The sequence below is a fragment of the Hippocampus guttulatus genome, chromosome 8 (genome assembly GCF_054856545.1).
Source record: "Hippocampus guttulatus isolate MCC_2025c chromosome 8, RoL_Hgut_1.0, whole genome shotgun sequence".
In the NCBI taxonomy this organism is placed as follows: domain Eukaryota; kingdom Metazoa; phylum Chordata; class Actinopteri; order Syngnathiformes; family Syngnathidae; genus Hippocampus; species Hippocampus guttulatus.
In genome coordinates, this window is record NC_141268.1 from 8,415,151 (window position 1) to 8,432,163 (window position 17,013).

General features: G+C 42.2%; 1 protein-coding gene across 2 annotated transcripts in view; it reads left to right on the plus strand.

Moving 5' to 3' along the window:
* cacna2d2a (calcium channel, voltage-dependent, alpha 2/delta subunit 2a) overlaps positions 1-17,013 on the plus strand; it is a 202,070-nt gene that overhangs the window by 94,948 nt on the left and 90,109 nt on the right. For both annotated transcript variants that reach the window (XM_086118130.1, XM_086118131.1), the window contains exon 4: positions 6,621-6,680. In XM_086118130.1, coding sequence (XP_085974256.1) covers positions 6,621-6,680 — 60 coding nt within the window. The remainder of the gene's footprint in view (positions 1-6,620; positions 6,681-17,013) is intronic.

The following is a 17,013-nucleotide window of genomic DNA, read 5'->3' on the forward strand; positions in this document are numbered from 1 at the left end:
TTTGCGGGCAAGTGTGGAGCAAAGAAAAACCCGGTGCTGGATTTTGTTCTGTTAAAAAGATGGCAAATTCTTCCCGTCTGTGGGTGGATGACGCTTTTTGCACCATTCTGATCCGGTCTCCGTGGAAACAGCTGAGCATGGTTGTGGGACCCTTTTTTGGGGTACGTAGAAGAAGAGTGCTAACATTTGCGTCGTGGAAAAGGAAGATTACGTGACGAAACAAAGGCGGAGGATTATCTCGGCACAGGCTACAATGCCACCGCACTCGCCGGCCCCCCCACTAACGGGCCTGCCACCAGCAGGCTTTGGAGTTGAGAACAAAGCCGGGGTCTCCCACCCATCCAATGCACAGAGTTAGCTAATACGACGACAATACCCAACTGCCTGTCGCCCGACCGGGGACCTGGAATTAAGCATCATTATTGCTCCTCATTATGGACTTCAACACTGTCGGACCACTCAGAATAGGACAGGCTATAAGTGTGATCTGCAGAGATGACAAAAGTGTGTACTTTAGCACAAGTGCGGATACTTGTCCTTATACTACAAAAGAAAAAGAAATCTAGTTAAAGCAGAACTGATTAAACTCCTCTTGCTTTGGTAAAAAAAAATATATATATATATATATATATATATATATATATATATATATATATATATATAATGTTTTGATAACTTGGCGCGAAAAAAATCTTTACACACTATTATTTTTTTGATGAGACCACAATCTCGTTTTATTTTTTATTTTTTATTTTTTTTGAAGATGACAAGGCACAACCCATATTCAAATAGTTGAAATTTGACTTGGGAACAACCAGAAGACCCTCATCCAAGGATCTGACGCCGTGATTCAGTGAGAAAAGATTTAGGGTGGAAAAGTGTAAAGTTGGTCAGAATGTAAATAAAATATGGAAACCTACAATCGAATTAAAAAAAAAATACTTGTACTTTGCGACTTCTCAGCAATGACCTGAATGTGAACTTGAGTTGTGGCCAGCACTGCACTGATTGAAATTGTACGAAAATGTGCACTGCATTTGACTTGTGCGCTATTTAAAGTCAATTATAGTCGTTTTTTTTTTTAAGTTGCCTTGACTGTTGTTGTATGTATTAGGGGAGAAGTTTGACGTCGCTAAAGTGAAACTGATGGAAAGAAATGACGTACGGCATATGATGGGAGGATAAAAGAGCCCAGCCAGAGGGAGAGATAAAGAGGACAGCGAGTGGGGTGAAACGAAAGGTATGGATGCAGGAGTCGCATACCGGGGGAGAGGGAGGTAGTGGGGCGATGAGGGCGTGAAGCGAAAGCGAGTTTGTCTGTGAGGGTTTTAAAATTCTGGAGTGGAAAGTCCCTCCATCTGTTATTGAGGAACGGTTCTGACTCAGTGATTTCTATGATTGGCCTTAATCCCAGCCAAGTGGAGGAGACAGAATGAAGAGCTTAGAGCAGACCGCTCTCACTCCGACAGACTCCGCTGGCTGCCGGGACTCAGTCTGGTGCCCCCTCATGGACCGACTGACCACTGCACCACGTTAAACCGCACTGAGCCGGCCGACCCCTCGGGCCATGACACCACAGTGACATTTTAATTCAACACGCATTTGTCATCAGCTCTGGCGCACATATTAATGCCTGCTATGATTTTGCCCCCGCGTCTCCTCAAATATCACGAAAGCAATACTGTCCTGAGATGTATCATGTCTGCTGTACTCAATATAGACCTGACACTGCTGATTATTCGAACTGGCCGAGTGTGTCAGCGCGTAAAATAAAGCGGCAGCTCCTCACTATGGTACTAAAGGAACACTCCTGCTTGATGTACAGCTGTTTAACCCTTTCAGGGACAGCGGTTACTATAGTGGACAGGTTATCGTGTTTTCAGGTTACAGGGCGGAGGAAAGGGTTAAAGTACTTTGTATGACAGTGAAGTCAGTGATTTCAGATGGTATCTATGGCTAGCTGGCTTTCTTAATAATTCAAAGCTCGACCAGATATGTGTTGTAGTTATCTCGAATTCAGGTTTGCTTAGTCAAAAAGAACATTTGCAGCATCTATAACTAGGGCCTCATTGATACAGATTGTTTTTCGGCCAATCTTCAATATTTAAGCTGAATAAAATTCGTTGGCCGATTAATAATAAAAAAAATTGATAATTGATCAAATAAAGATGTTACAGGCAGAACATTTGACGGTTTTACAATACTTTGTCCTTTAGTATCGGTAGGTGTTTGTTTCACTTTACACCAGGCCATCATCACAGAAACATATTGTTTTTAAAAAATAATAATGAATAAATAAACAACTGAGCAAGTTCATGTTTGGAATGTCGTGAACTCAGTTCAAAATGTTCAATGATGAACTATGAATTGCATTGATTCATTGTTAAATCAAGTATATTTCCGGATTGTCAATCCGAAACAAGGCAGAATATGAATTGATTTCCCCTTAAGGTCCTAAAAAGTAAGTGTTTATCTTTAGAAACGATGTCATAAAAATAACGGCAAAATGAAATCAAGCTTTTTTTGTGGCTTCTAGCTGTCTATCTTCGAGAGTGCCCCATTTGAGAGACATAAATAATCAAATGTACCATCACTAAAAATGACCCATCCAAAACCACTTATGCGTAAAAAGGGCATTCATTTCGACGTTGCAATATTTCATGCCATAAACGAAGATGGAAAAAGTGCCATTAAAGAGTTGACAGTGTGCCATTGCAAGTCCATCTCAATCTCACTGTGTTATACTGAAGTACGGAAATAGTGGTTACATTATAATTATTATTTGTGTTTCGTAGTCTTAGACTGGTGTAACAGCCATTTCTACGGCAGCTTTCATAGTCGTCTGCAGCCATGACACATTGTGTACTGCATGGATAAGATGTTCTAACTATCTAAAGGGTCCCCGGACTCACTTCTTTGATTGGAACAGAGCACATCAGCGAACCATTGAAGAGTTTAGCGCTACCCTTCCCTCAACACATCATTATAAGCGGCCTCAGACAAGTGGTTCTGCAGTTTTGTCGGCCCCGATGTGCCAACCTTGCAGCAGCAAAGCCAGCGGGGGGTCATTCGGAACGTGTCGAGTGGCTGCGTTCAAGGCCGCAATCACGTCCAAGACCGTCTTGTGTTCCCTGAAGTGCCCGCTCGCTCAAACGCACACAGTGTGGAGCTGTTTTGCCCGAGTATCTCTCCGAATAAGACCGGCGGCAGTGTGCGATGTGGAGTGCCCTTTATAAGCTAATGCTTCAACGGAAGGGCCTCACGGGCCGCCGCAATCACGCAGTTGGTCCGGTGTCAAGTTGACGCTTAGCACAACATGACGCCACCTGTCCCGGGTGTGCTGTCATTCCTTGGGAAGAACTTTGAATGAACAAACGTCTCCCCTGTGGACCTGAGAAAACAGAACCAGAGTGAATGTTAAAGATGGTAATCACCTCACGCTGAGCCGTACCGTCATTTTTTTTTCCTGCCGTCTTCTCGCTCTGTGATTTCCCAGTGAGGCAACTCAACCTTTTACTTTTTATGACAGCAGAGACATCAACAAGCATCTTTGGATTCATCATTACTTCCAGTGTGGGTGTGACAAACAGATTTATTGGCCATCTATAACATTGTCAAAATGCCATTGTTCTGTCATTCAATGATCATTTTATTAATGAGGTTATATTTTACAGTGCTTGTCATTTTTGAGCAATGGAGGCAGATTAGATTTTGCTCCAAGCAAAAAGACGGTCCCATTAATTCAATTGAATGTTTATGCGGTTTAACTGGCCTGCTGTATCAACGTGCTGCGATAAAACTCAAGATTCGAAATATACAGTTCCCGGGGGTCCTCGGTTTCGCACAAGGCGAAGGCATGGTTGGTACTCAGTGCTTTTTGGGTTTGTGTGCCAAGCCCAAATTTGAGCATGCTTCTAATATGCCGCCACGGGATTACAGCGCCTCAACATCTGCCCAGCAACCCTCATGTTGCTGCAATCTCAGTCACGGGAAGATATCAGCTTGTTAATCAATGTACCACTGTACAGTGAATCCCCACTATTCTAAAAAAAACAGTGAGTGTTTGGAATTGACAGTCCTCAAGAAAGTTTATAATTAGCTGTAGATGCCACAAAAGGGCGTTAAGCCATTACTTTTGTCAAAATGAAACTCCTGAACTGCCTCAACATAGTTCCTGGGCAACAAGATGCCATAAGATAGCACAATGCAGTACTTTTGTTGATATGAAACTTCTCAACTCACTCCAACACAGTTTCTTGGAACCAAGATGTCCCAAAAATCTGGCAATATATTAAATTTGAAAATGATGAATCACGGAAAATCAAGGTTTCACAATATACAGTATACTTTTTTGACAGTGTATGATGGTGTGTAAGATTTCAACCTTGGCTCAATACATTTTGGGAAACCATGTACTAATGGGTTACAGTGAACCCTTACCTTTCACGGCTTCACTGTTTCACAATTTTTTTTTTGTGCACTTTTTTTTAATGCTTTTTTTTACAGTGCGTTTTGTTCTGTATCCTGATTGGCTAAGGGCCTGTAGACCAATGTCAACAGTCTCCGTGCCTTGTCTCCATAGAGCAGGGGTGCTCAATCTTTTTGGGCTGAAGATCTACTCCATCTTGGTTTACTAGCAACGAACCTCCCATCACGGGTTGTTTTTGGAACGTAGCCCTCGCAATAAACAAAGGTTCACTGTATCTTAAAAGTCAAATGAGAAAACATGGTCACTGTCTGTCATGACAATTTTCTTCCCGTTGGTGGCTAGCTACCAGCCATTGTTTTTGAATGGATATTTTTCATGCAAATTTTGGTCTGTTTCTGAATATGACCTGAATGAAATGAATGTCTCTGACCATCAATCAAAGAAATGCGTTTGACTGTGGTGCTGTGCTCACATGCGTTGTACGTAGACCTTGTAGACAGACATTGCCATCCATTACCATCGTGTTTATGTTTCTTGACCTTGCCAGAAGGCTCAGTGACAAATAGGGCCGTCATGCGTCGTAGATGGACGACGACGGTATAACAATCGGGCACTCGGGGCAGCTCTTCCGGTGGCGAGTGTTGTGTGGGCCTGTATTGGGAGCTTTTCGATCGGTGCTGACCTAACCACACTTATCCAGTCCTTTAAGCTGCTTGGATTCCAGCCACCAATATGGCTCATACAGCTTCCTTCCGCATCTCTCACTCTGATTCATTGGCTGTTTGTCTTGCACATCCATCTGGGCCAATGCCGAAGACGCATGGCTGTTTGGGTGCAGTGAGACTGCATTGAAATGCTACGGATAAGATGGAGTCCTCGTGCTATGATGGCCAACTTAGGAGAGTGGCGGAGGGTGTACTTTCCGCAGGTAGACAGAGTGCCGATAAGAAATTCATGCTGCTGAAAAAGGCCAAATCAAAAAAGATGATAGGAGTTGGGAACAGGAAGAATGAAGGCTTTGTGGTAAATACTCTTGTCACTATTTCAAAGTTACCTCAAGTGGTTTTCCCAGTTCAGGAATATTGAACTCAATTTATGCCTGTGTACATTTCAGGTGAGGTTACTACCGTGAGCAAGTTTGACGGCATCGAGTTTGCGGCAATTTCCCCCATATTGAACAATGTAATGTTTCACTGTGGTTGCCTCGTTAACATCAACAAGCCTCTTTACAAGCAGACACACACACACACACACACACACACACACACACACTGTTACTTACACACTCACATTGTCACTGTTTTTGCTTTTCGGCTCCCGGGTTAATAATTTCAATGCACTAATTGGATCCTCATTTTGTTGAATCACTCGACTATGTTGCCATTAGGACAAGAATGGAATCTTTAGTTAAAGGCTTGGTGATTTTGAAAGACAAATGGAAAAGCATTACAGCAGACTACATTTGGAAGAAGCAGTGATTTTAATATAGATTCATCAGTATGCGTTTTGTTTTTTTGGGGGGGGGGGGGGTTTGCTGTGAAGAAAGATCAATTTTATACCTCGAAAGCTGTCTCATAAGTTCCTTTTAAGAGCTTTTCATACTCTTTCTAACCTGTACTTGCTTTCTTTCTTTTTGACTTGATTCCACGCAGTCTTGTACCATGATTTCCGTGCTGTGAAGGTGCCATATGCAAGTGGTTCAAAACCTATTGCTGGGATGAACAAAGTAGTCTGAATTAGCATGTTGGGGTTTATAAAATTAACCAGGAGGTGTTTTGGCATTGATTCAGTGTTTGGTAAGTGAGTTTGGCCTTGCCTAGCTGGCTCAAGATCACCCCGTAGGGGTTACTGGTTGAGGTACTCCAGAGAATGGGAGCTCGCTCACATCTTGTGATAAGGTACTTTTGAAGTGAGTTGCGGGTTTCATTTAGACAAACGTAGACAACCACTTTTTGAATTGATAATACAAGCAGTGGTTAGTGGGATTTTTATTACCATTACTGACACGTTTGGGTGATTGAACAAATGCCTCGGGGTCAAATTGACCCGGGAGCATTTTTGACAAACTTCCAGAGACACAAAAATAATGGGAGGTTTGAATGTGCCCTGGATTGGACACACACACATAATAACCAATCAAAGCCCTGTTGACTTGTCACACTCACTCTGCTGATTTTGTGTTTCCTTCCAGAAACTTGCCAATGAAGCAGAGCAGCTTCAGAAGGATCACGAGTGGCAAGATGGAGTGACGGTAAAGTAGGACACCATCCCTCCTTTCCCTTTCTTCCCCGGACGACCTTCCCATCTCTTCCGTTTTCCTTTTCGGGCGACTGATGTGTCTTCCCATGACATGGTTACTCCCTCCTGACTTTCAGCTCACGTACTTCGCTCCACTGTACACCAAGCTGAGTACACATATATAGATTGTTAACGTCTGATTTGATTTGTCAAACATGAGAGACCTCACATACGCTGAGGAAAAAATCTGAAGTGTTTTCTTGAACACTTCAACAATCCTATTGTGTGTTGTGCACTCCAGATGACCAACACAGTTGTACCAAGAGCAACGTGTGAGAGGCAGCACGGTGCCACAGAGTATCCAGACTGCTGGAATATCCAGTGCAAATGAAAGAGTGGGAGTAAAGGAAGAAAGAGAGCAATTTAGGATAACTGTAAGCTTATTGGTTACTCCATAGTGGTTTCAAACTCTTCTCCTTGTTATTTTTCTTTTTCTATTCACAATCATGGAGTCAGTGGCTCTGCACAACTCTGTGTTAACCCCAAACACCAGGATTTAACATTTGTTAGTTTTATCACAGTCAGGCAATATATACTATTTGGCTAACAATTTACAATTGTTGATCCCCGACTGTTTTGTGAGCAAATTTTGGTGGGAAATCACTCCACAGCATTATTAGCTTTATTGCAACAATAATTGTTATTATATTGATATGTATGTATTAAGTGTTAGGCTTAGCAACAGGCGAAATGTTTTTATGAAACACCATGGCTATAAATTACAATGCATGGCAGAAACTGTATTGCAAAAGCTTTTATAAGTCAAAAGAGAAAATATCTCAAAAACCTATTGATCTCGAAAAAAAAAAAAAGAGTTTTTTTTTTTTTTTTAATCGCCGTCAAAATTATGTTCGGGGACACATAAAGCCACATGTGATTACAAATTGCTATTGACTAGTATTATGAGGCATTACCTGATGTTGATCAGGAGTGAATCAAATTCTGATTGCCGGGATGTATTTACCCTGCCTAATGTGATCAGCATCACAGAGACCAATGGAGATATACTGCAACAACACACAAACCCCCACCCAAAAAAAAACCAAACGGACACAAATGCACTTCTTAGATGCTCACACGCGATACTCGCATGAGTTGTCAGAGCCTCCTTGAACAGAGCATGCTTTTGCTGACCTTTAAATCAAAGATCCACTCTTGAAAGCTAAAGGGAAAAAAACAACAAAATCACAATATTGCAGTGCTTTGTTTATTCGTCTGCATCTGTTTGTGATCCTCACATGCACCAATGACTCTCAAATTTGAAAACACTCAAATGCCCTCACAAACATGCGCGCGAACACACACACACACACATATGGAGCAGATACACATTCCCTCCTGTCATATTCTCTGTCTCCAGGGAGACAAGTTCGCTGTCATGCTACACTTCCCGCAAATGGATTTTTAACCCCCCTGTACCTCCAGGGGGATGTTTGAGAAAAGGCTTTAACTGATTTCAAACGAATAATAATGAGCGTCACTTCCTTGCAAAGTCCTTTTTCTATTTGTTTTATTTAATATCAATCCATGCTTGCTTACACTTTGATGCTTCAGCATTAGGGTGACCGCTCCGTGCTTCGACCTTCCCTCGTGGTTCTTTAGCCAGTGGTAGTGGGGGGGATTTGATGTCTGCCTAGCTCCAGTTCACAAAGCTGCATCCAGTATGGCGTCAATACTCCTCCAATGCTGGTACAAACCCGCCTCTCCATTTAAGTGGGAGCCTTCATTCCTTCTCCTCCATTTTTAGACCACGTCGGCAGGGATTGATTGTCGCCCGTCTGGGTAGGGCAGAATTTCTTAACCTCTTTTTTTATTTATCTATTTATCTTTTTATGGGGCAAGGTACTCCTTTTATATTAGAAAAATCTCACTGCACACCACCAAACAAAAATGCCACAAAAAGTGTAAAAACTGAAATAATAATAAGCATCTCAATGTACTCACTAATGGACTTCATCAGTGCGAAATCTGGATGTGTTTAATTGAACTCAAAGCTATTTTTCTTTTTGGGGATGAATGGCTAAAGGTGAATGTGCAGCTTTATTGTACCTTCTGCCATTTAATGAAAGTGTATGTCATTGATTTGATTTGCTTGTTTTTGAGCAGGCCAAACTAATATTTCTCATTTTTCAAAGAAGCCAGACTGCAGCGCCCTGTATTTATAGCAAACAAAAAAGCCATCACCGTGGACACCAATAGCAACAAAAACAAGCTTGACATTCGCGGCTCAAAAAGGGGTGAGAAGAATAAAAGGTATTAAATCCAACCTCCATTTTACATTTATATTACACGCTATACAGAGGACTTCTGCTTCCCTCGTAGTAAAGCCAACCTATAAATCCCAATACAAATAACAGCTTAACAGAAGTGATATATATGTGGATATATATATAAATATTTTGGGGGTCTCTGTAGCGCAGATATCCACCGATTCCGTGAGGGCCTGGAATGTATCTCCCCTAATAAACGGGGGTTCACTCTACCCCACATTCATTTAATTCCCCTCATCTGTCCGGCTAAGAGCTTCACCCCCACGCTCACCCTTTTCCTCCCATACAGCACACTAATTTACCTTTTTTTCCTTATCAGCACGTGACTCTAAATCAGGCATGAAAACAGTCGGAATCTATCATATTGTTGCAAATAGCGCAGAGGAGCCCTCTATTAATAATGTATTGGAGCTGATTTCATTTGCCTTTATAATTAGGCCAGGTAATGAATCCCAGCAGGGGCGACTGTGAAACCATTAAAGAGAAATCTCAGAGAGGCGGAGGAAGGGTGCAGAAGCGAGGGTTGTGGGGCCGGGGGGGTGTGGCGACTTGATATGCCTCAACCTCGCGAGAAGATTCTTCATGTTTGTAGATTTTTGTGGCTTCCTAATTTTTCTTTTGGCTGAACACCCTGCTGACTGACAGTCTAATTAGATTAGAGCTGCATGCTCTTTGGGCACATTAGGAGCGATGCGGCGGTGCATTTTAAACTGGCGGGAGGAGCAGTCTGTCAAAGCCACAGAAAAGGTGTTTATGCATGGGAGACGGTGCATTTAATTGCGCGTTCATGTGAGTGGGGAGCGGGAACTGCACAAATATGATTTTTGGTGTCTGTTACTGAGTGCATTTTGCTTGATTATTGCTACTTTCCCCCAAGGACGTCACATTTTTAATGTTTTTTTTTGTGAGCAGGGTTATACACATTGCGCTATTTCAACGAAATATGGTGGGTGTACTTTGGCTTATTCAAACCAGATAAAGCACTTAGGGACACAAAGTATTTTAAAACAATCAAATGTTCTGCCTGGAATTCATATCTTTATTGTTGTAAGCGTTAAGGGATGAAAAAACAGAAGTTATTTTATTCATTACATTTATTGCAATTTTATTCTGATTTGAGATGAGAGGAATACTGTATCAGAAAAATGCTTGTAAAGCTGAGTTAGTTTGAATTATTTTGTTCAGCAATTGTATTTCGTTGGGAGAATAATAGCATTCAAGTATCACAGAAGGCTATTAGAATGGTCTTTTTGATGTTTTTATATACAGTACATTTGAAGAGTTTACTGTGACCGGTAAATATCTGTTACAAGATTTCTAGAGAATTACAACAGCAGAAAATGTGATTAATTATGGACAATTTTGGAATTAATAGTGATTGCGATTAACAGCTCTTTAAAATGTTGTTTCTGGATAAGAACGACAGCAGGGCTGGAAGAGTAGTTGAAATTTCATTGTAAATTCAATATTGAAAACAATTGAAGGAAAACGATTTATATGCAGATCGGCGTGATGCATTTACGTGTTCCCGACATTGTGATGGTACTTTGGATGCACCATGTAGCTTGCTGAGCAAGCGTGAAGCGTCTGTGATTCTGCCGCATTCTTCTGCGTATTTTAAGATGTTTAATCACACCCCCATTGGAGTTTACTGTAAAAGTAAACACACAACAAAAAATATTACACACATTGTATATTTAAGATCAAAACATGCTTCATTTTTAAAACATCGCTAGCACTAATGCTAAAGTCAGTGTGATATCCCGTTGACATGCTAATACAATACAATACATGCTGATTTATATAGCGCTTTCACAACAGCGACAGCTGTAACAAAGCGCTTCACAAAACAGTTAACATAAAGTAAAATAATAAACACAACACATAACATAAAACACGGACAGTCGTGCAGTCCTAACCACTTTTCCGTCACACGCTTTGTTGTTTGAAGCAGTTTGAGATGAAAGAGGAGAGAATCAAAGTGTCCTTTAACCAGTGGATCAGAGACGTCATGCTCAAAATGTGCACACGTCGGCTACAAGCTAAGTTTCAAAGTCAACAAGAAGCTGTAGCATCCATTGCCGAAAAAAGAGATTGGTTCACTTCTCCTGTCCCATGGAAATCCATTTCAATTCCAAGCGGCGACTCTCAGTTCCAAATACGCATCGGCGCTCTGCGCCAACGCTCCTCTCTCCTCATCCTCAACTTCAGCAGCCATCCATCCAGCCGCATAATGAGCAATTAGCATTGAATTCGAGGGTGATATTCCTTCAAATAACCAAAATAGACATAGACAAACGCTGTGAAAACATACACACAGTTAACATTGCTCAAAGGCACAATTTTTTTCCCAATCTGAGAAAAATTTGTTACATAAATGGAGCTCAATCACAACTTTCTTGTTATCTCCTCATTACTATCTACTCCTTCCATGCATGGCATCATACTGCCTTTAAGAGGCCAAAACTAATTGTTCTTATTTTAGCATATTCTTAGTTTACTTTTTTTTTATTAGTTTAAATTAGTTGCGATTTTCAATCTCATTCAAAATAACAGTGATTATTACTTTTTCGGGTTTTTAAAGTTTTTCGTTAATGGATGCTGCAGCTTCTTGTTGCTTTCAAACCTAACTTGTATCAGACGTGTGCACATTTTCAGCATGACGTCCTTGATCCACTGGTGAAAAGGACACTTTGATTCACTCCTTTTTCATCTATAACTCCTTCAAACAACAAAGTGTATGCAGAAAAGTGGTTAAGATTGCACGACTTATGTGTCTTATGTGTTGTGTTGTATTATTTTGTCATCTATGTTAACTGTCCTTTTGATGGTGGTGCAGGCACCCGCAGTGGCTCCTCTTGTCCTCTTGTTGTCACAAATTTCATCTGTGCTGTATGTTGCACATACAGCGCATTTGACAATAAAGTTGTACTTGACTTGGCTTGACTTTATTCCAGGTTTGTCCAACCCTAAATAACAGGAGTCTCTGTGTTTCCGTTGTGACGCACCAATACATGTGCAGAGTGGAGTCTGCAATAGGTTCCGAATTGTTCAGTTCAGTTGTGTCGCTCCATGTGCAGCTACTCTCAAGCTATACGATGAGATACTGGTCCACATTGGCCTTTTTCTGCCTCAGTAATTCTATTTGTTTGTGAGGAGCTGCTTGTATAGCTGCTCAAGCCCAAACGGTGGGTCCCTCAAAAAAGGTGACATCATCACATTGTGAGTGGCACGCCTGTCCCTCGCCCCATCTGTTATTACAGCAGTGGCACGCATTTGGGCCGACCAACGTGTTGCGACCAATCTGACTGCCGCACATTCTGGATGTCAGTGTTGATCGTAACAAGCGCCACAATGATCGTCCGGGGTTTTAAATCCATTGGAATGAAATGGTGTGTGAAATGGACATTAAAGCGTCGGGATTGCTGATGATTTCTCAAGGTCAGGTGCCCATCCCCGTGCGTTGCAGAGTCAAACCAAAGGGAACGCAATCAGTTCATCTTTGCAATTTTCTTAGGGTTGTGTACAGCAGCTTCAGAGACAAATATCAAAGTCCCTTTTTTGTTTTTGTTCAATGGAAAGTTGGTAGGGAGAGGGGACACTTGGAAATACCTCGGCATGACACTGCAGTCTCATTTATCTTCTTTTTCTTTTTTTTAATTATTTTATTTTTATTTTTGTTGAATCAGGCCATAAAACAGTTGCGGCTCCCTTGGGCGTGAATACTTCAGACCACTGAGGGCATTGCATTTTTACACACGCTGAGCTTGTTTTTAAAGCTTTTTATAGGTATTTTTTTTCTGCCTTAAGATTCCAACTTCTTTTGAGGTCCTCAACTAAGTCGTTGAATCAACTGAATCTGCTGCCCATCTGTAAAGTATTCTCAGTGCTTCACTTTTTTTCATATTTTGCCTTATTCAATAATAGATTAACTTTTATGATATTCCAAATTCTACACGTAACACCCCATGTTGTTTAGAGGAGTGTTTCTCAATGACTGTGTTTGCAACAGTGTAGTCCAAGTCAACGATGGTGTGGTTATACACACGCCTGTCTTGCGTGTGGGCAGTGTGGGATCGGTTCCCACTCAGTGGTGATGTGGATGTGAATGGCTGTTTGTCTCTGTATGTGCCCTGCGACTGACTGGTGACCAGTTCGGGGCTGTAGCCTGCCTTCTGCCCGAAGTCAGCTGGGATAGGCTTCAGCAAATCCCCCGCAACCCTGTTCAGGATAAGCGGTGTTGAAAATGGATCAATGGATGGATGGAGAGTGACAGTGTCGTCCAGCCACTGGTTGAGAATGGCTCTGAATGCGCAGCCTAGCTGATCATGGCATGTGCTGAAAAACTAATTGAGGTGCAGGTAAGGAACTTACAATGCCCCGTCACTGGTGAGACGTTTGAAGAACCGACATATATATTATATTATGTTCCCGCTCCTTCATTATGGATCGTTTGTCGTACAACCAGTCATCTGTCTTCATGTTGAGGCCGTGGGTCTGTCACAGCTGTCGCAAAGTGCAAACACATTGGAGAAGATTGGCCGAGGGAAAGGACAGAGATTGTGGAGATCGTCAAGAGACATGTTATTTCCATCAGATTGTGATGTGGCAGCCGCTGTATGTCTGAAATGCATTAGTGCTAATAGTGGTGCCATTATAGGGAGGCAGGGAGGAGAGAGAGAGGGAACGGGAAAGGGCCTGGTTGATGGCTTGACAAAGCTGGGGAAAGGGAGTGACAAAGCCAGGCAGGGAGGGAGAGGCAGTGAGGGGTGTGAGGGCAGAAAGTAGAAGAGGCGGAAACAAAGACGGCACCGTCTTCCAAGCCATTTAGTGCAATCATCACTCGCTAATCAATCAGACCTTTCATCATCGGACGGTGCAAGCGCTCGCTTGTGTTCTTTCTCCTTGCAGTCAGATTCCTTCTCGCCTCCTCTTCTCTCGGCCAGACAATTTCGTGCAGATCGCTGTGGCTTCTAATGTACACTGAAGCTTTGGTAATCATTGGGGTCAGGGAGTAAGAACCGAGACAAAAAAATAAACATTTGTGCAAAATATATTCCCACCGTGAAACTGTTTAGAATTGCCAATGTGGTAGTTCAAGCACTAAATGTACCCCAATCTATAATCCTAAATCCCTCTCAACAGTACCCTTACCAATAAATGACAAATTCTTACAGAGTCTCCCAGATTGACTTTGATCTCTGAAAAATGCACTGCACTGCTTTGTTTTTGACTAAGGGATAAATACTATCCAATCGTAATTGCGACTTTTGAAGTTCTTGAAGTTTACCACTGCCAACGGTTGGCTAGGGTCGCTGACGGTGGAGTGGTCTGACTTGTGTGTGGGCAGTGAGGGATCGGTTCCAACTCAGTGACGGCGTAGATGTGGGTGTGAATGTTTGTTTATCTCTACATGTGCTCTGCGACTAACTGGTGACCAGTTTACGGTATCATCCTACATTTGCCTGAAGTCAGCTGGAATAGGCTCCGGCACCCCTCCCCCGCGATAAGCGGTGTTGAACATGAATGGATGGATGGATAGTTGGCTAAATGGAATGAATGATGAAACCCAAAGCAGGCAAATGGCAGACCAATAACTTTTGCTTCTGGTTTTTATCAACCAAAAGAGCATGCTGGTTTGAGGCCCAACTATGTCGTTAACGTAAACAAAAAGCAACCACAGAAAGTAATTGGGTGGAACTTAAGGCAGATATAGCGAGAGGAAGGTACATGACAAAATCCCCTAAAATAATCTACCTCCAAAAACATGCATGTTAAGATTCTAAATCAGTGGTCCCGAACCACTGGTACCGGTCCACAGGCTGGTACTGGGCCGTGGGCCAGCACATTTGGTACCGAACTGCAGTCTGTAAAGAGAGACAGAAAAAGAAAAACATATTTCTATATGTATTTATTTATTCCAGCCCACAACCCCCATCCGGTCGATTACCTTTCAAAGAGCAATATAATTAGAGCTGGGTGACTATATGATTGAGAATCGGGATATTGGGTGATCAGCTGTGGGCAGCTGTGAGCATATTTACTCAATTAGGCGCGGCCGTAATGTGCGTGACGGCAGCCAATCAGAGTCCAGCTTTTCCTTCTAATTTTGAGTTGCAACAGAAAGTAATAGTGAAGATGACTGAACGTGCAGCTGAACATGCAGCTGCTGATGTGCAGCCATGACTTGCGGTAATCTTCCGAAGAGGAAGCCATTATGACAAGAGGGAAAAAAGTTGTCTGTTTTAAATTGACTATGAGTGAGAATACTGGCATGTATGTGTCAGCCCTGTGATGAACAAATGGCCAGTCCAACATTTATCCGGTGGTGAACCAAAGCAGAATGAGTATTATCCAAAACGGGGGGGGTGGACATTTTGCCTCCCACTGATGTCCAGCTGCAGTATTTAGCACACGGCATTAAGACACCAATGTTCCCTTCGGAGATGTGACGTGACCTTAAGGACAAAGGAGCTGAGAGTAGGTGGGGGCTGGTTCACTTGACCTTTCACAGAAACTCTACTTGAGATAATTGGACCTTCAGAGGGACTAATTGTGTTAGCTCAGCAGCCAGCTCCATTAGCAACAGTATGCATTAGTCACATTCCATGTGGTGAACTCTAAAGGAAAGAACAAAGATTACACAGTCTGGCTTTATTTCTTTATTCCTTTTTTTATTTATTTTTACTTTGTACTTATGTTTCAATCTCAGTGTTCCTAAAACAACTTTTTCATTGCCAAATGAACACATCCACCCATTTCCTGTTCCGCATGTTGTCATTGGTGGCACAGGTAAGCTGAATTCTATCCCAGCTGACATCTGGTAAGAAGCACGGTCCACTCTGTCAAGGTCAATCAATCATAGGGCACACCCGTCTCATTAAAATCTTGGGTGAGCTGCATTCTATTCCAATTGACGACTCCACCATGGACGAGTCCCCAGTCATTCACAGGGAATATTCATACAACATAGAAAACCACCATTCACTGTCTCACTGATATACAATTCCGCTTTCCATGAACATAGCATGCATGTTTTTGGAATGAGAGAGGAACGTATAGTGCAAGATGAAAACCCTCACAAGCACAGGGAGAACAAGGACCCCAGTCAGGAAGGCCTGAAACTAGACTGGAACCCAGAGCCTCAGAACTGTGAGGCAGATGTGCTAATGACCACCCCCGTGCTGCCTCAAAAAACGTGCTTTCTCCATTCAATTATTTTGTACTCTTTGACCTCCTGCCCTGAGTCCGTTGACTGCAATCCCACAGTGTTAAAACTAGACGGATACTGTATATCCTGCAGCAAAAGTGTCGAGTGTGTTGTGTCAGTAGCACCTCAATTAAGTCTTTGTAAGCAATTCCAAGGAGGTGGACGGCGCCGGGCTGCATCTAAACATGCTGTCAATTTCAAACTGCGATAAACATGGCTACATTATGTCACCACACATAAACTCTGTATATTTACAATGTAGGCAATCTCTCAATTTTTTTTTTTGTGACAGCGTTTTTTTTCCCCCCCGTCATTTCAGCAAAGCATAATTATCACTCACTCCTGAAACACAAAATGGGCGTCCTTCTGTTTTGTTATTGTCAAGGAAATAATGACAAGGAGGCGACCTGGGGGAAAATGACAAGTCGGTAGATAGTCAAGATGTTTTTTTTTGTTTGTTTGTTTGATTGTTTTAATTACAATAGACTTCTGCTTTCTCACCAGATCTGCACACTTTAGATTTGTTTGCTGTGGTTCTTGTACAGAGATGTCATTTTAATCTTTTGAAGTGTAACTCTTAAAGGAGTGCAGATGATTTGGCTCTGTTAAGTCACACCCAGCCCGCACTCCAGGAGTTGACCAACAATCTGCATGAGCACGGAGTTAAGGTCGGTTTACGAATTAGCCAGGAAAAGACCAAGGCCATGGCCGTCGGACAGCACCAGCACCTTCAACCACTCACTCTACACCAACATGACATAGAGTACATTGACAGCTTCACATATCTTGGGAGTAACATCTCAAAT